Consider the following 19,956-nt stretch of genomic DNA (forward strand, 5'->3'; position numbering starts at 1 on the left):
AGATAAAACTTGGCAGCTACACAATTTAACAAAAAATAAAACACAACCTCGTCCTTGTCACATTCACTTTGCTGTACAAGACCCTGTGTCAGATGGGATGATCTTTGACTCTTTGGTATTATCAACACAGATTTTGACTAGATCAAGAAATTAGACATTTCAAGATTGTATTGAAAGCTATGTTTCTGTAGATTATTACTTACGCAATAATAATTATTTAATATCACTGAATGAAAAGCTTCCTTATTGTTCTAATGCTGAGGGATTCTTTTTACAGTTTCTAATGCATTATCCTTCCTTAAAACCCTCTTACAATATCATTATCACCAAAGTCTCTGTAAAAAAAGAGGAAAAAAATAACTCGTAAAACATAATTTCAGGTGTAACGATGCATCTTCCCTTAAATTGCATTTTGATTTTTTTTTCTTTGTATCTCTGACATTTTTTTAAGGTTTAGAAGTGTGAAAATCAGACGGATATTTACCAAACCGAATCAGATGTTCTGTAATCAGACTCCTCTGTGAAATCAATGCACACTCATTGCTTCTATAAAGAGCACAGCCCCAGGGAAGGAGCAACTCTAAAGAAAGACACATCCTTTTCTGTGTCATCCACACACAGGCAGACAGGGCTGTGCAGGAATGTTGCTGGCATATTTCTGCTGCCAAAATTAGTCATGCACCTCTACAGTAGACGCTTGTGATACTTTCAAACATGCTTTAACTTAAGGAACATACAAGATTTGGAACTGACGCTTTAATATGATGGCTATTTTGACAAAATCAAGAAAGAAGCCTGATTTTAGCTTTATTTTTATAGATCTATTGTATGCCTCAGTGCCATGCTTCTCCTCCTCCTATCTGGCAATTATTTCAGTTGGAGATGCTGCTACCCAGAGCAGCCGGGCGGGTGGGGGGCTGTCTGCTAACAAAAGCCCCGGCTAACCTCTGCTGAGTCTGGTCCTATGGGGTTATTGTAAAGGCTCTGACAGCAAGTTGCTCAACCAAGCAGCAGCGAGATCAATATGATCTCTTTATTTTACAAGCTCCATACAGGTCAGGAACATTTTTCGCTGAAAGTGTTTTTGGTGTGTCCATAGATGCTATTCTACAAACAATGACTTTCTTGGAAACAAGGAACCTGTATATGTATGGCAAATTTAGACAATACAAATACACATTCAATAAAATTGTTAGTGGAATAATGTTACTGGATTGTGAATTAACAGTGCGAGGAATAGCAGGTTTTTGGCTATGCTTGGTTCTTTTCATTTATTTAGTAAAGTTTTCAGGTAACGTTCCTTTTCTTTTCAGAAAAAGGACATTAAATTAACAGTAGGAAAGTTCTTCAGACTATAAGTGACCTTTAACCCTTTGTAAATCGCCCTTTGGAATGAGTGTTCTTTATGTTTTGCAGATCTAGAGATTCGGTTTTATGCCCATCCCCTCCGGAAATTATTTTAAACACAGTCTTGTCATATTCTAAATGGAATGCAAAGTTATCTGATGTCCATCAAAACTTTTGGTTTTTGCAAAGTTATTCGCATAGAAATATTATCAAAATCACAAAGAGGATCAGATTTGTGACATCAGGTTTGTTGCTGTTTGTGTCAGAGCTGCAGAAGTTACTGATGAGGTTGTTAGGCTTCATTGCCTCCATGACGGATATGTTTGATTGTAGCACCACGCAACCATTACTGATGATCAAAGCTGAAGCTGCAAAACACCCATGACCGCTGTAGAATCATTTGAGGAGTGCATGAATGCCTTTCTCATTAAAGATAAAAGCAAGATGGTGTGAGTTTGCAGTTTTGCAACATTTTTTCTTAAAGTTAACTTAACTTAGATGTGCTGCCTTCACCCACTTTCACAGTACATGTTGAACAACAATTTAAAGGCAAAAGAAAGCAGGGATTGTTTTGTTTTAACTGTAAACATATTCATAACCACAAATTTCAGTGCATTCAGGGTATATTTCAGTATATACCAGGTCCCTCTCTTTTGGCCAGTCCGAGAGGAGTGAAAACTTTCATACACCCCTGAAGAGAAGGAGGAAGGATCTATGATTGGCACTTTTATTCCACTTCAGAAGCTTCAAGTAATCGGTGGAAAAAATACCCACGAGCACAACATTTGAGCTAAACATTTTCTTGCATTTTCACACCCCACAGATCCTCTAAACATGTGTATACCTAAATAACCCTTTAGTGAAACATTTATGTACCTGCAGTGGGTCTGCTCTCCCAGATTAGCTTAGTAAATGTCTGGCAGGGAGATTTATAAAGATGAAAATCCAAAGTAAACGAAGGTAGTTATTCCAGATAAACTCAGTCAAAGGGAACAGTTTGCCCGGGTTTCAGAGGCAATTGGCTGGAAACACTAGAGACATGTGTGCGGGATGGCAGTGCATTCAAACTACATATTTGCTTGTTATTCCAAGTGAAGCAATTCAAATAGTTTTAAAACCAGAATTTAAATTTCGTCTCGCACAGAGCAAGATTATCTTCATGGCAGACATATCTATTGGTTTAACGTTGAAAGAAAAGTAAACCTAAGAGAATTATGAATCAGCTGTGATTTAATTGTATGTGGTACGCAGAATAAATTCTTGAATTCAAATTAAATGTCAAGAAAGACAAGTGCAGAGCTCAGAGGGCTTCAAATATTTCCATGCACAGAGAACTAGTGCTGTTTAATTGGAAAACTAAAATAAATGAACATGATTGGAAAAGCTGTCTCTAAAAGATGGGTAATAATACTGAAACCTAATATCCTTAGATGTTATTTTTAATCATTTTATTAGACTACATTTGTTTTACTGTAAACAACATATATTCTTCTTATCTTTTAGACTGTAATTTTTGTATAATTATCAAAAATCACAACAGTTATATTCCACAAGAACGGATTTTGAGTCAGCCTATTTAGAGATGTCCAAGATGGTCGATAAAGAGAGAAACAAAAATGCATATATGGTTGTTGGTTTTATAAAATGTATAAAAGCAATAAAAATATCCATCACATACTAACATATAAAACCAATATGAAGAACTTATGTATCAACTTAAGTAGTATAATAACATTATCGGAAGGATTTCATGGAAACAAATTTGCTTTAAATGTGTTTGGGTAACAGTAAACTTACTAAAAAGTCTTTTGTAAAACTTCCTTACTAAGATGCGTATTCCAGAAGGGAAAATTAAAATGTGTTACTGCTAACTTATCTTTCTTTTAGATTATAAGAAATAACTTTGATAACAAAGCCTTTTGGGCATATTTGAAAGGTGTCATTTGCCTTTATTTTTCCATTGTTTGAGAAAATGGAATTTTAAATGACTAAGTAACACAAACATTCGGCCTGGATTAAGCGGCAAAAAGAACAAATAATCAGATAACTGTATCCATCTCCACACGTCATATGAATTGGTATGAAAAGAAGATTGGACAGTTTTCAGTCTGCTTTATCTATTTAGCAAAGATACTAATTTGCTCTTGAGAAGGGCTGCATTATCTCTACTGAAGCACTAATGGAGCCTAAGGCAGAGATGTTTTAGTCACAGCTGTGTCTCTTTAGGCTTCTTGTTTCTCAGCATGGCCTCATGACATGTTAGGTAAAACTGCAAGGGCAAACACTTACTTCCCTGCTTGCTGTCAAAAACTTGCCCCTTGTAGCAATTCTGAAGACGGTTGGCGAGAACATATGAGCAAAGGGCTTTGTGCTAAGTATGGCCTTCAGTGAAACTAGCAAGCTAATTGTGGAACATAGTGTGTCTGGATAATGAGACTACAATAAAACAGCATGTCGTCACGTTTCATAAACCTTCACCCAACCTAAAAGTATACAACGGCTTTTTTTCTTTTTTAATCTGACCATTAAAATACAGCAAAAATGTATTTGTGTTCACAAAAAAGAAACATTTCTTTTTCTGTGTAATCTAAATATAATACATGTTAACCTATGTTAGCTAAAATTATTTTTAAAAACTGGAGGTTTTTGAGTGATGTTAAAAATTATTTCATTATTTAAATGGCAAACAGTGCTTTAAATCTAATGTACCTGCATTAGACAGTTTTCTAAACAGAGCAAAGTAAACATAGTACCTGAAGACATTCATAACATATTTTCAGTATAGCTCTCAAAAAGGAAAAAAAAACACCTTATAATACAGTAAAATACCCTCTGTTATACTCTGAAGTTGAACTCTTGAGCGTTTCTGTTCTCACTTATTTCACAGCCTTTCTCCAATTCTTACACCGAGTGCGACTGAAACCCGAGATGCAAAATTGTCTTCGACTCCTGCTTAATTTCTGTCCCTTATTTTGCTAATTTCCTGCTTGTTAATAACAGACACTGACTGACAGTGGGCAGAATGTATGGACTTTTACAAAACAGAGAGACATTAGTGAACATTTACAGTATTCTCAGCAGTTCTGCTATCTAATCTGTCTGAAACATATTTCCTTAGATATTAAATGTAGTCTGAAAAACCTTTGTAAATAACTTTCAGTAAAAGAAACCACCACTACGCAAAACTACTTGAAATTAATTGCATAAATACTTGTTCATCAATGGTGAACCCTGCAGCTGCAATTTTTGAGACGAGTCATTTGAGGCACTTGCACATAGTGGCAAAGTCTTTGCTTGCAGCTAAGAATAGGGAGGTTTCTCAAGGACTGCACTGCATTTTGCCTATCGACCCCCCAGAATATCAGATAACTGATTAATTTGAAGCAGGCTTATTCTGGACTCCATTCATGCAAGAAGCTCCACTGTGTGCTATCAGACACTGCAGGTGTCCAAGTCCTTGAATGGCCTTTCAGATTCCCCTTTTCTATATCCCTGGTGGTTTGGAGCATAAAAGTGATGTTACTATGGCTCCTCTGTGGATGGCAAAGAAATAATTGAGAAGTGAAGTTCTTTCCAGGTTTACTACATGAAAGATTAGGTGTGTGCTAATTTTCACAAGTTCCCATAGACCTCAATATGTTACCTAGTTACACCTCTACTCCATTTGTGTAGATGCACTTGTGTATTTTGGTCTTTTATTTTCTAAAACTCATCAATCAAATCCTTGGTTTTGTTGACTTTGAGCATTGGGCTTAATTAATTACTTCCCCCCCGTGTGAATACTCAGTGCCCTTTCTGAGTTGATAGATTTTATTACAGAGTTGTCTACGTGTCATTTATTAAACTTTAAACAAAGGGCGACTGAGCAAACAACCCTGGGGAATATAGCCAGGCGGATCTGTGCCGAGCACCAGAGAGAAGTGCCTCTGCTCATCAAGCCTAAAATCTCTCCGTGAGGAAGTTCAATATCCAGCACAGATAGTCCTACGACTTTCATGAGGTAGATATTAAAAACCAGTGTCAAAATCATTATTTCCAGTGTTTGTGATGATGGGATATAGGGCCAGGGATATGAAACTCCCTGTAGGTTTGTCGGCTTCGAATGCAAACTGGTCAGGATGGTCTGAGCGTTTAGTTTGATGTGCCTGGGGATAGGGTTCTTAAAGGATCTCATCAGAATGTGGTGATCCATTTTTCAACAGCTGGAAATAAACTGACAGTATAAGCAGAGAGCAATGTGGTCCGATGGTCCTAAAAGGGGATGTGGGAGGGTTTCGCAGAACATTGCCTTTGGTATTTCTTCCATTCGGTGGGATGTGAGATTGTGGGTGGAATTTGTGTGAAACATTTCTGAGGTTTGTTTGATTTCATTCCCAAATCACAGTCAGAATACTGCACTGTTTTTCTGTTGTACAAGTGCTGATGACCACCATCAGGCAAGTAAAATACAATAATGTGTAAATTCTGGCATTGTGAAAAAAAATGTAGGCAGACAAAATTAATTTATTGATGTATTTTTAACAACATAAAGCTTTTAAAATTATTAAATAGTGTATATATGTCAGAGTAATGCAAAGCACTTCCAGAAAAAAACATATATTGTTACTGTATTTTCACTTCACCTCCATATGCATAGCAGAATCAGTGAGATAGGGACTGCATGGTTGAGGAAAAATACTTGTAGACATACATTTTGTTCAAAACATTGCCGAGTTAAATCCCTCCTATTATGTTGCGGGTCAAATTGACCCGTTTTAAAGTTTAAAAATATTTTTAAAATAGTTGCAAGTATTTTTATTGCATGAAACTTTTTCTATTTGTCTTAATAGGTGAACTCTACATATAAATTGAAAATGTATTCATTTTACACATTTGCAGCCCCCCCTGCGTCTATTTGTTACATCAATACTGTTCGGGTCAATTTGACCCGGCAGTCAAGTGAAAGTGCAAAAAAAGATTAAAAATGTCCAATTCTGTTTGTTTCCTTACAGCTATTAACCTTATTTCACCACACAAACACAACACAACACACACACACACACACACAAACATGCACACGCAGACACACACAAACCCACTTTCTCCCTGCTCTCTTTACTTCACAATGAACTGCGAGAAAGCAGGTGTTCATACAACTTTTGACGGGAACCTATTCTGTTCCCGTGGACAAACTCCACCCACACTGAGTGGACACTCAGTAGAAGTGGAGAAAAACATAAATACTCTCTGTATGACTTATTTATCTTGATTTTAATTGGCGGGTCAATTTGACCCGGAACAGTACGTGTGTCTCAAGTTCAATTATAAAGATCACCCTTTTGAAAAAAAAAATTTAAATGTAATATAAAAAAAATTACCAAACATCACTTTCAAGGAAATTATTGTTTTTTTTGTGTTTAGGTTTTTTTCAGTGGACATAAAAAATGTAAATCCCATTTTTTATGTCCAAATGAGTAATTGAGTAAGTTGTCGTCATTAATCCTTAATTTCTGAGAAATAAAAAAACATAACTGCACAAATTGTGATTGAGATGGTTAGTATTAGAGTTAATAATCAGATAAAAAAATGTTTTGGAGGAATTTTTTGGTTTCTGACACTATTGCATGATAAACCTCTCGCCGGGTCAAATTGACCCGCGAACATTATTGCTGTACCTCAGAAACGAACATAATAGTATTTTATTATAATTAACCTGTGACAGTTAAGATCAAAATCCAATTGATAATTTGTAGGAAGGCTATAAAATTTATGGCTATACATTTTCTACCAAATTTGACAGAGCCTGAGCCATTTTACAAGGACGAATGGGCAAACACTGTTACTAGACATGCAATGCTGGAAGAGATGTACTCTAAAAGACTAAATGCACATTAAAATGACTTTGGTGTTGACTGAGCGGAGCAGCAAATGCTTAACAAAATTTACAAATGTGCATCCTTTTCATTCCACTTTACAATCATGGGCTACCCTATGTTGGTTTTTAAGAAAAAAATAAAAATACAATGATATTTGATGTTGTAACATGACAAAATGTAAAGAAAAATAGTCAACAAGATAATACTTTGGCAAAGCATTGCATATGAACAGATTCAGGAAGGTAGACAAGATCTTTCTTTCAACATCTATCAATCGCATTTCACAGGACAACACCAAAACCAAAAGCTAAGGGAACACTTTTTTTGGAAAAACTGTCTACTCAAATGTCTGTATGATTTAGAAATGTATGTCACGCTCTGTGGAGCACTGTGTCATGTCCGCCTGCTGTGGCAGTTGTAAGCAGAGCCAGAGGAGGCTGGTGCTGATTGGGCCCCATAGGGGACTTTGTGTGCAGTGACTAGAGAAATTTTTGTTACATGTTTGACCTGAATTTGCTGAAGGACCAACCTCTTGCCATGCCTAACCATGAAAGGGTGCATCAAAGGTTTCCAAGTGGGTAAATTCACAGCAGGAAAAGTATTTCATACACAGCTGTGGTGCAGCTACTTTATTCTGAGCAGTCACAGAAAAGATGGATCCACTGATCTCTTCATGAAACCCAAACAGAAAGTCAGGTTCTTAGGGTTAGGAGCCAGTCACTCTCCTCTGTCGGTTATAGCGGCAGAGCACATCAGTACGTCAGGTCTGAATAGTTTGAATTTCCTTCCCAATTCTTCCATTTGTAATGGAAGAATTGATTACAAATACATTCTTCCATCTATTGTGCAGAATTACCCACGGGTGTCACGCAGTACAGCTAAGTACCCACAGAGCAGCTAAACATCAATTTGTCACCCTTGACAGGTTCTCAGGTTTCCAAATCTCCCCATTTTGCTTCAAAGGTGACAAAGCTCCCTGGTCCAAAGGTGAAGGTTTTGGCCCAAATCTATGGACTTGCTTTAGGAAAAGTGCAGGGTGCACCCTGTCAAATATGAGATAATACACTACACAAGAATGGACATAAATAGTTTACACATATATTTAAATACATTAAAATTTGCAACATGACAAGAAAAAGTTAAAAGGGACCAAATGTATTGACACATATTTCGTAGCTATTGTATGGTATTCAGGGAAAATAATAAGTTGTACATAATCACCTTCCTAAAATAACGGTTTCAGTTATTTTTTTGTCACAAGTGTTTGTTTTTTTTGTTTGTTTTTTGTTTTTGTCTAAAACATCTTTTGGAAATAAAGAGATTAGAATTTTTTTTTTGCCAAAATCACTTTTGTCAAAAAATTACTTGGACTATTATTTTAGGGAGGTGACCATATGGCGTATGAATTAACAAAACAAGGTTCTTGAAGGCAAAAACTTCATGTATTTTAACAAGAAAATTACAGTTACAGTACAGCAAGAGTATTTTTTTCTAACTAGGAGTCTTTGAGGGCAATTTCAGAGAGAATAATGACAAGCTCAGATTTTCCACTCCTCAATTTTCTGTGGGATGTGTGTTTACACATCAAAATACATTTGATGGAAGTTGTTTCCATATGAGAGAATACCCAGTGTCACAGTTCACATCAGCATATGCACCAAACAGTCTAAACAATGTACCCAACGGAAATATCCTTGATTTACAGTTTCATTCGTAATTTCTCTGCTGTTCAAGGAATACATCATGGTGAAGCAATCTTTTGGGCACGGTTTTGTGTTACATCTTGAACTGGCCCACAACATCAACACAGCAGTGTCGCACCAAACCCTGGCAGGCAGACACGACTGGATAATTCAGCAGTGCAGAAGTAGGCAGACAGATCGGTCACAAAACCTTGGCATAACTGTTGATCCATGGAAATAAAAGCCAAATTTTCTATTCAAGACACAAAATGTTAGTCAAAATACTGGCTCATTTCTTTTAGCAGAACTTCCTGGTGACTTTAGACCACCAGTTATGCATCTCAGAAAAGTATAGTTACCCCAGGAACTTTTTTTTACATCTCATTACATGTTAACCAAAAACTTTAATGGGAAACAATTAGAGCTATCAAAACAAGAAATACACGAAGGTAAAATGCTAGGAAAATTATACAGGTCTTAAAAAGCTTCTTTCAAACAATTGTGCATTATATTCAGCCCTTCTGAATCAAAATGAGAGCTCCATTTGGATCTTATCTGCTCAGAGAACCTTCTTACACACATTTCTTGGCTTTGAATTGAATACATTTGCTTGAATATTTTACATATTTTTGTTCACAAAAGCTATGTAATATTGTCTTTTCACTTTAAAATTATGTGCTGCTTTGTGTTAGTGTGCCACATTAAATGTCCATCAAAGTATGCAGCTATAATGCGATAAAACTAGAAAACGTCGAGGCTCTACATGTGTTCTCAAGCCAGTGTTATTTTTGTTTTTTTGTTACCTTTAGGTTTTAACGATCATGGATATCTCAGTTAAATCATCTCTCATTTCCGTGCCATCTTTACCCCTGACAGTGAAGCAGGGTTGCATGCACTCATCTTCTCTGATTAAAGATAAAGGTTCACTGTCCTCTCGGAGTCGGAGATGCACAGCGGCCCTGATAAGTCTCAGACTTTATTAATCCTGATAAGAGAATCAATACATTTCTATTGCAGAAAAAGCAATCTGAGCTCTGAGTTATGTTGACAAGGATGGGACATAATGTGTGGACAAGATGCAACACGTGTCATGTATTTTTTTTTTTATGTGATGGACTTGAAAGAAGTGAATTCCCTAAGTAAATTGTATTTTTGCCAGTTTGAGTAAGCACAAAAAAGCCAAACGGTCCACAAAATATTGCTTTAATTTTCCAAACTAAAACTTCGAAATAGATATTATAATTTTCAGCCTTCTGAACATGTAATCTTGCCTGGGGCTTGACAGAAGGCAAATTACATTAATGTGGCAATGCAGAGACAACAAATGTTCTGAAATCGCATGTGAAAATCCAGTCCCACTCCAACGTTCATTTTATGTAGACCAGAGAATTACATAAATGCAACCCTCCAAAAAAACAAGAGCGCTGAGGTTTAAAAATGCATAAAGCTCTTAAGACACTCTGCATTGACATTAATATTAATATGAACTTGCAGAAATGGTAAAGAATTCATAACCACATACCTGAACAGGCCTGTTAGATATGTAAGCTCACTAATTTTTCTGAAGGAACTGATGCATTTTGCTGACTTTGAGCTTACATTCAGAAGCACCAAGGTTTTGCACTGAATAATTTGAAAATTCAACAACTGGGAGTTCAAAGCACACGGGATTGTACTGAAAATATGAGAGTAGGTCAACTTTCTTGTGCACGTAAATCTGTTACCTTAAATGTTCACCTATGAGACTCAGGAGGTAAATGAAGGAGAATATGTTCTTGGTTCCCTTTCAGCTCTATACTTTTAACACAATAAAATGCATCAAAGCTTGGACTGTGCAAAACAATGTACTCAACTGACTGATAAGGATGACTTTGCTTGCATGTGGTATGTTTTAAAGCATTGTGTTAATTAACACCTGCTCTTGGGATGTGAGGTCCCAATTCTATTCTTAGTCTGACCTATTTTGTCATTTTACATTCTCTCTGGCAGCAAATGAGATTCACTGCGACCCAGCAGTATCTAAATGTTTCTGGAGTCCTGTCACTTTGTTGTAGAACCTAGAAGCACCCTGCAGATTGGCATCAGCTGTGCAATTAGGAGTTCTATAAAGGTTTTTGCTGCTGGGCACAAACAAATTCCCATTAATCAAGTGCTTTGCACTACTTGCATTTCCAACAGTAACAACGAGATTCATTTTCCTTGTCGTCGTCCTTAAAAATTTTAAATCCGCCTAATTTCTCTCACTTCTGAAATCTTCATAATGATTCACTGAATATTTCATGTCAGGAACTGTAATGCAGCAAAAATGATTTTGAGACCGAGTTGAAAATTTATGTCACGAGAGTGAGACTGAGAGGCAGGCAATTTGCTCACCCAGATCTCCGCCCTTGCCTTGTACTCGACACCCATCGCACCTGACCTGAATGTCCCTCCCTGCGGGTGGTGGCCCCATGTGAAAGGGGCTTTTAATAGCCTCTTTGAACTGGGCACCATGCAGCCCCAGGACCCAAACATTGGAAAAAATATAAAAAAATACATTCTGTGAAGAATCAGCAAGAAGGAGCTTCCTCCATAGAGTGGCTGGGCTCACTCTCAGAGATGGGATGAGGATCTCCATCATCCAGAAGAGCCACTGCTCTTCCACATTGCATGGAGCTAGTGGATGTTTCAGCATCTGATCAGAATATCTCCTAGGCACCTCCATTTGAACTTGCTGGATGGACTATAAATCCCTTCAGGCCTGGGAACATCTTGGGATCCTCCAGAAGGAACTGGAGAGACTCACTGAGGGATGTCTGGGCTTTCTTTCTGGATCTCGAATCATAGCTGAGCTAAAATATTTTTTATGTTTTTACGTTTATTAAACATCAACAGTGGAAAAGAAGCACCAAACATTTGAATAATTTTCTTCATTAATATTTTAACAGAGCTATTGACAAGATAATTTTACCAAATGTCATAACAACCCAAGTCAACCTAAGATAAAAAAAAAAACGTTAATTACTATAAGTGTGATGGAGTGGAATGACCCATGGAATCATTGCTTCGGATAAGATGTAAAAGGCACAAAAAAACCTAACAAAATAGCAGAAAAATGGCAGTATTAAAAAGCAGCTCTGCTTCCAATCAGTGCAAGTTCCTAAGGCCTTTTTTGAGAATGTTGATCTGAACAACATTGTTTATAAAGAGAGGAACTAGGAGAGAAGAAAAGCGCTCAGTTTGAGTTTGCACAACAGCAAACTCAAACTCAAAGTGCCAGTTATCTTTTAACTGGCACTTTCTCTTGTATTGTAGTGCATTAACAGTAATTGAGGGTCTATTAAAACCTTAATTTATTCAGTTAACCACAAACACAAGAAGTTGTGTTCATCTGCATATATTTATTTGTGGGTGTTCATGTCTAACTTGGCGTCATCCTGCTCCTTGTCTTACAGCATTGGTGTACAATATACAACCATAGAAAAAAATTCTGATTCACAAAAACTCTTTTGAAATTTAAGCCTATGCATCTCGCTTTTCTTGAAATTTGTACTTGTCTTCCCCAGCTTGCTTTATACAAAAGGATGTTAACAGAAGGATCGATCTCCAGCCTTTAAAACCATCAGGCTAGCCCGAGGAAGTTTTATGATCTGATTTTTTTCTGTGGTTGTTATGTATGGACTGCAAATGGACCAAAATGTACAGAAAATCTAAAGCTTTGAACTATCTGTCCAACAATCCTTTACAGGTTTTTGAGCATTAATGTGGATTTTTGACTGAGCAACTGCAGTTTAAAGGAAATAGAAAATCTCCTGGTAAACTCCATCTGGACCATCTTGACGGCAAAAATCGATGCGTTCAAGTCCAAATGTTTGTTTATATTGATGAAACTATTCAAATATGTAGAAAGAAGATCAGCTGCTGTGAAATGTTCCTATTCTAGTCCACAGTTTATTTGAGCAGATAAACAACCTACAGCAGTAGAGAGCAAAATGGATGCTAGACAATGACAGAATCCATATAATGAAAAACAATAACACTGCTATGGTCCAGTCAATCTTGAAACAAACTGAAAATCTAAATAAAAATCTTGAGTGCAAGGAAGGGGGCACCAGAATCTTCAAAATTTTGGTAAAAAATTACACTTGAGTGTAATGTGATTAGATTCCCCATAAATGAGTCGCCTTGGTGGTGTCATCGCAGCCAATGCATTTCCAGAAGAATGTTTAATGCCAGCTCCTAGTGCCATTCTACCTTATGCATTATTAATGGACTAATTTTTTGTTGTTGTTGCTTTTTTGCATGGGTGGATTACCTGAGTTGTTACAAACATCTGGTGTGAATTTCACATCAGCATCCATATTAAAAATATACGTATGGATAAAAACATTCATGTGTTCAAAACTCACTGTTCCTACTACATGTCAAACCCAGATTAATAGGAAGCAACATTTTTACAAATAAATGATTTGTAAAATGTGAAGATGTTTTTTTTAGTTTTTTTTTTTAGATAAAGCTCTATATACGACAGCTGTACACTGTGGAGGGTCCCAGAGGGCTGGATGTTGTCCAAATTGACATTCAGCTTGTGGGGGGATTACTCTCTGGTGATGCAAACAGCACACGGAAAGGGCAAATCCAACCAGCAGGGTCAATACGAGAACTGTCTGGCTGTGAAGAGGCGATTCGAACCACAGCTGCACTCATGCCACCTGTCAGGAGCTAAACTTCACCCTTGAAGCCCCTCTTCAGCAATAGAACGCTGCCTAATTTGTGCCAAAAAATGTTATTTCATCTTTGATTGTTGAAGCTGTTCCTAGCCCATCAATTAAACCCAATTTGAACAGTGAAACACCGGGAGACCTGCAGTTTACTATAAATGTATCATTTCAGTACGGTGCCTGCCTCAGTTGCCTGTTTAGCACAGACTGCGTGCATGTGTGTGTGTGTGTGTGTGGGGGTGTGTTTGTGTGTGTGTGTGCTAAACAGTCAAGCCTCACATCAAAATGGAACTGTTATGAAAGTAAGTCACCGATGACGACCAGAAATGGGTCGTGTCAAGAGAGCCCCTATGTTTACTGAGGCCAGGGGTCAGAGACAGCATGAATACTGCAGGCGGCTGAAAAAGAGGTGTTTTCATAGAAAAGGAGCACTCCTGAAGAGTTCCCATTGTATGCTGCAGATAGAGACTGTCTAGTAATAACGACTGTTTGTTTGCTTTGCACACACACAAAGGTGTCTTTACATTTACTAAATGTCCCGTTTTATTCTTTGCAGTTAGTTTGTGTCACTTGTGAGCATCAAAAAAGCTGTTTTCCATTTCTTTGAACAATCTGCAAATGCTTTTGTACATCCATGCAAGTGATTACATCCAATTGTCTGCTCTTTCCGATATTTTCAATTACTTAAGTCATGTTGATCAAAATGTATTATATGGGTCTTTGTTGAATCGTCTCAACCTCTATGACATTTAAGAATAAGTTCACAAAATAAGTCTTTACATATAAAATGGCAGAAGAAGTTGTCATAATATGTGAAGAATAATTCTATACATTCCCTGGCATAGTCTGTGAACAAATTATAATACAAATAGTAAAAGTATAAATATGAATCTTGCAAATTAGTCTCCCAGAATTAGAATTAACAAGTGTCATCAAAACCTAAGCCATAGTTTGCATCAACATATTATTCCACCGTAAAATATTATATCAATACAGTTAACTGTCTTAACTGTACACAATGGCTCAAGGACTTGTCATTCCAATGGCATTGACACGTTCATTGACATATATTTACTTTGAGAGATGAACTAAGGATTTTGAGTAAGAGGCTGGTTTTTGAAGGTAATCCATGGAGTTTTGCCATTTGCACAAACTGTTTTGAGAAATGCACTGTTTTGCAAATGTTGTGGATGATTCAAGAAATGTACCAAAGCGACAGAGAAAAACTGTAATTAATTAATTTTACCTACAGCTCTGTCATGCACACAGAGCAAAAATATCCCTGCACAGACTCGTCTATTTAAAATAAACAGTAATTACATAATTAGTATAATAAATTATGTTTTCATCATTAGGCTCTTGTCATCTTTTTCATAAACTTTAATTAGATATGTTGTTGCTTGTGGTGAAACCATCACAAAAAAACATGATAATAAACAGAACATAAATGTCCCCAATAATCAACTAAGAATTTAATACCACACTAGAGAAATTTGGCAGAGAATCACCTGAGGAAACTATATCCTGACTTCAAAACAAATGAAACAGCTGGAGCATAATTTGGGTTAATCGGACAATATGCAATCGCATTGGCTCATTAAAAGATGTGGCAGAGGAAATTATGGGAGATTACAACTGTTTGCTCAAGGCAAGCAAGGAACCATGACATTTGTCGAGCTCAAAAGAGACCTCAAAGCTGCAATACGCAACAGCTCTGAACTGAAAGGTAACACAGTGTGGTCATGCAACATGGACGAGGAGCTATCAGGGTGGAGAACATGAGCAGTACTGAGTACTGCTCAGGCAAATACAGTGCCTTGCAAAAGTATTTATATCTCTTGAATTTTTTTCTTTACTTTTTATCACGCTACAACTACAAGCCTCAGTGTTTTCTATTTTGATTTGTTTTATTAAGCAACGCAAACTAATACTACTATGAGGTTCAAGAAAACATGTTCAAATATGGTAAATGTCAATTAAACATATTTTTATGGTTGATAAAATTTTATTTTTGATAAAAATATGTTTGTGTTCAGTCCGCCAGAGTCAGTTCTTTGGAGAAGCACCTTTTTCTGCTTTTCGGACACATGTACCAGCTTCAAACATCTACAGGGAAAAGTATTTTCCTAGTTTCCTTTTGAAAAAGAAGCTAATCTCAGTCAGATTGCACGGAGAGCATTTGAACATCCGTTTTCAAGCAAGTTTTATGTCTGACAGTGCCATTCTAAATCATGAATATTCTTCAAACTCAGCCATTTTACTGTAGCTCTGGCTGCATCTTCAGAGCTGCTGTCCAGCTGGAAAGTGACCCTCCATTCCACGTTCAAGCCTTTTGTAGCCTGTAGAACGGTTGCTCCATTTAAACTCAATCCAAACTTCCAATCAACTCTGACCAGCTTCTGTGTCTGTGCTGAAAGGAATCCCCACAGCGTAATGTCGTCACTACTAATTTTTATCTACACATACCCAGAAGTAACCAATGCATGCATCAGGAAATCATGAAAACTTCACATGGAAAAGAATACAAGCATTTGGACACAGAATCTTCTTGGGATCAGGCAGTAGAGTGAACAGCTGTGCCATTGTGCAGTCGGTTGGAGAGTTTACTGCCAAAAATTGTAGAAGTCTACTAAAAGGAAATTAATGCATGCCACACTTTACAGATTTTCTGTTGTTTTTTTTAAATATCAAAATCATGTCCTTCCACCTCACAATTAGGATGCTCTATAAAAAATAAACAGTAAAATATATTTAAGTTTATGCTGCAAGTTGCTAAAATGTTAAAAATGTTTCATTGTGGCATTTGAATACTCTTACAAGAAATGGTGGATGTTTTATAGTGCTAGCTTGCTAGTTTCCTTCTAGTCTCATGGATAAATAGCCTTATGTTTTGGCTACAGTTTCTCACCCTCCTTAAAAACGTATGTGAACATGACGTCTGGTTGATTAAAGCCACAGAAATAATCCAAAACGCCCACTTCACGAAACAATCAATCTCAACAAAATAGAGCATCCCACCCTTCTTATGCAATCTGTGGATCTAACAGCCTGAAACAACTTCAAATTTCCAACCACACTTTTACCTCCTGCAATATAAATGCCAGGATGAACGCTTAACACAACAGAACACAAGAAGAGCATTAAACTACAGCACTGACATCACTGCTGTCGGTACAACAACAAATATATTTTTCCCCTTTAATGTTGGTGAATCTGGACCTACATAGTGGCTTTGTTAAATGAAAAAGTTCAGGACCTAACAGGAAACACTACATTTTTGGAACAGCACAGGAGTGTTGTTATTTTGTAAAGTTGAGCTAGCGGCTTCGTGGGTCTCATAATTGGTACTGTAGTTACATAATATGACAGTGTCTGTGCTCAGAGAGGATGTTCTCAGCTGCTACAATTCTATTAGCCGATTGAGTTCACAAGCCTGTAAATAATCACCACCCACTTGGCATATGTTGTTGAATTTAGCAAACGCGTATTACAGCTGAGATTCACACACATAAGATGTGGCCTTTTAGCTGTCACTTTTAGCTCAGATTTGATATTCTGCTGAAAGCATGGGACTGCTTTTACTCCCATTTTGACCTTTATTAGGTCAACTTACTTGAAGCTTTTTAGTGCTTCCATTTATTTGTCAGAGCAGTGGCCCATGAAGAAGTTATTATCTCTAATTCCTAATTCGGTTTGTAAAATGTGTAACATCATTGCATTGCTGCGATTATTTGTGCTGACAACGGCGCGTTTTACATAATCAGCTCAAAAGTTCCTCAGCCATATGCAATTGGCGAGGTGCTGACTTTCCTCTAGTTATAATTTTTTACCTCGCTTTTTATAGTTTAAATTTGAGTTGCTCCTTTTCAGAGCCTGATTAAAATATTGATGCCTGGACAGTGTAGAAACTCTTGAATTTATTTTTCAGGGTTTGCTTGTCATTTAGCATCTACTAGCAGTAATGTGAGAGATCCAGTTGTAAATCCACTGACTACACTGCCACAGTGGGTAGATTAGGCTAGATTTAACACCAACAATTTATGGAGTAGTTACCTTAATCATTTGTTTGAAAACTTGGGAAGAACAAAAAGAAATGCAATTTTAGATTCAAGTTTTTGGTTTTACTTTATATAAATATCCATTTTTACAGGAGGTATGTGTGTCACTAATATGTGTTAACTGTTTTTGGACCCGAGTCCTCCAGTTCATAGAACTATATTCATATCGCATACAACTTATAACCAACATGCTCTGCTTGCACACAGGTCATCAGTGAAAGCTCAAAGTCAACTGTCATCAAAGTCATGTTTTCTTTCACCAAATCAACTTATTTGGCAAAGCTGACACAGCATGTCAATCCGTGGTGGTTCTGGACCAACTTTAACAGAGTGAGGCCAAAGAATGAAAAACAATACAAAGCATTCAGACATTAAGTGAACCACAATTCCAAAGAGCCACATGCAGCTCTGGGGTTGCAGGTTGCAGACTCCTTACCTAACGGATGAGAACTGTTATTCTTATTTCAATACAAATGAAGCTAAAAGTGCAACACCTTAAGTATAACAGGGGCCAGGACTAGTTCTACAGAGTCAGTGGCCCCTGTTGGCCCCTGTCTAGAACCGTCCATGTCAAGCTTCACACAAAATCTGCACACTGAAACATATGCAGCAGCATGTTTTTCTTAAACTGGGACAGGGTTGTGGAGATGATAGATGGAGTAAAATACAGGGCAATTCTCAATGAAAACATTTTTAATACTGTAAGAGACTTGGGACTGGGGAGGGGGTTCAGCTTCCAGCATGACAACAACCCTAAGCGTACAGTTAGAGATGCAATATAATGGTTAAACGGTAGTCATGTGAAAGAATGAACCAGTCAAAAACAAAGGGTCTATTGCAGGGATCAGGAGCCCAAAGAGCTATTTTTGTGTTAAATACATCTAAATACAACAAGCTTTTAACACCAAATGTTGCATGACTATTAAAGAAAATATTGCTTATTTGATAAATATATACAATACAAAATGTTTTATTTATGATCAAGAACCAATTTTATTTTTAGGTTATATAATAAAATGCAAGGGGTGTTGATATTTTTTTGAAAAATTATTTAAGAAAAAGCAGATATTTTTCAATTTATTGCCACAAAATAGATCTAAAAAAGCAAAATTTCTGGTACTTTTAGTGTCATTCTGTTGGGACATGCAATGCAATTATTCAATGAAAAATCTAAAAACTGCATAAGAGTTTGAAGACTTAAGAGTCATTGTAAATTACTTGCAGTTTCAGACCCCTGATCAGGGGTAAGACATGAAAATTGGTGCTCATAGATGGTCTTCATTTAATATGATCTTAAACTATTTTGCAAGAGAAGAAGCAACCATGTTGATGCCTTGATGAGCAGAAAAAAAACTCCAAAGATTCCCAGCTGTATTGCAGACTGCGGTTCTGGAAAATTATTATTTTAAGGTGACTAAAGACAAACACATACCACGATTTTTAATTATCTTCAAAGCCAAATATAATCTTCTTCCTTTTAAGAATCATGTTTTTTTATGATGGACATTCACAAAAATCCCAATGAAATGTATTGAAGCTCACAGCTGTAACATGACAAAATGTGACAAGAGGTATAAACAATTTTGCACTTTGAGAAATTGGGATTTACAATTAACTTTTTTGTTTTTTATCAAGAATTGCCCTTTAAAAGTTGCATGAAAAAATATATATATATATATATATATATATATATATATATATATATATATATATATATATATATATATATTGCAAGCAGCTGTTCAACAACAGCAGGTGTAATATATATATATTGCAAGCAGCTGTTCAACAACAGCAGGTGTAATAGATTACTGTCAGTTGTGCTTTACATCAGAACAGGAGGGTCAATGAAGCAAGAAAAGATCTTTGTTAAATGAACCTACAACAAATGAAAAATTTCTAAAAAAGAGCCAATGGCAAATGAGCAAACTGGTAGATCCCGTTACATGAAATCAGGACGTTTGACAATTATCAGCATTTACTCCAGACCTATTTTTATGTAAATTGATCATCGCTATAAAAATTTTTTAAAAAAGCCCACTTTTATTTTTAAAATGATTTTTAATAAATAAACTTTTTGTTTGCCTTCGATATATGTAATCAAACTTTTGCCGTTATTGAAATATCTTACTCGTTGTGTTGTACTTTACTCCGTTGATGTAAGCAGGGCACGGTCTCTCCACAATCCTGCCAGTGCTACTCCGCGGCCAGCAGGTTCCAATCTCATCAGTAGTGACATTGCAATATAAACCTTAGGATAAGGCAACATATGCAAAACAAATAAATGAAACTGTTAGGTATTTTCAAGGTGCAA

At 36.6% G+C, this 19,956-nt stretch overlaps 1 protein-coding gene across 2 annotated transcripts in view; it reads right to left on the reverse strand.

Moving 5' to 3' along the window:
• The window catches only part of crhr2 (corticotropin releasing hormone receptor 2), a 105,734-nt gene that overhangs the window by 29,051 nt on the left and 56,727 nt on the right, over nucleotides 1-19,956 (reverse strand). Inside the window, exon 2 of one of the 2 annotated variants that reach the window (XM_081598257.1) lies at nucleotides 19,774-19,893. The exons of the other annotated variant lie outside the window; for it this stretch is intronic. Within the exon in view, the coding sequence (XP_081454383.1) occupies nucleotides 19,774-19,893 (120 nt within the window). The remainder of the gene's footprint in view (nucleotides 1-19,773; nucleotides 19,894-19,956) is intronic. 2 annotated transcript variants of the gene reach the window in all.

The sequence above is a fragment of the Poecilia reticulata genome, chromosome 17 (genome assembly GCF_904066995.2).
Source record: "Poecilia reticulata chromosome 17, P_reticulata-male-v2, whole genome shotgun sequence".
Lineage (NCBI taxonomy): Eukaryota > Metazoa > Chordata > Actinopteri > Cyprinodontiformes > Poeciliidae > Poecilia > Poecilia reticulata.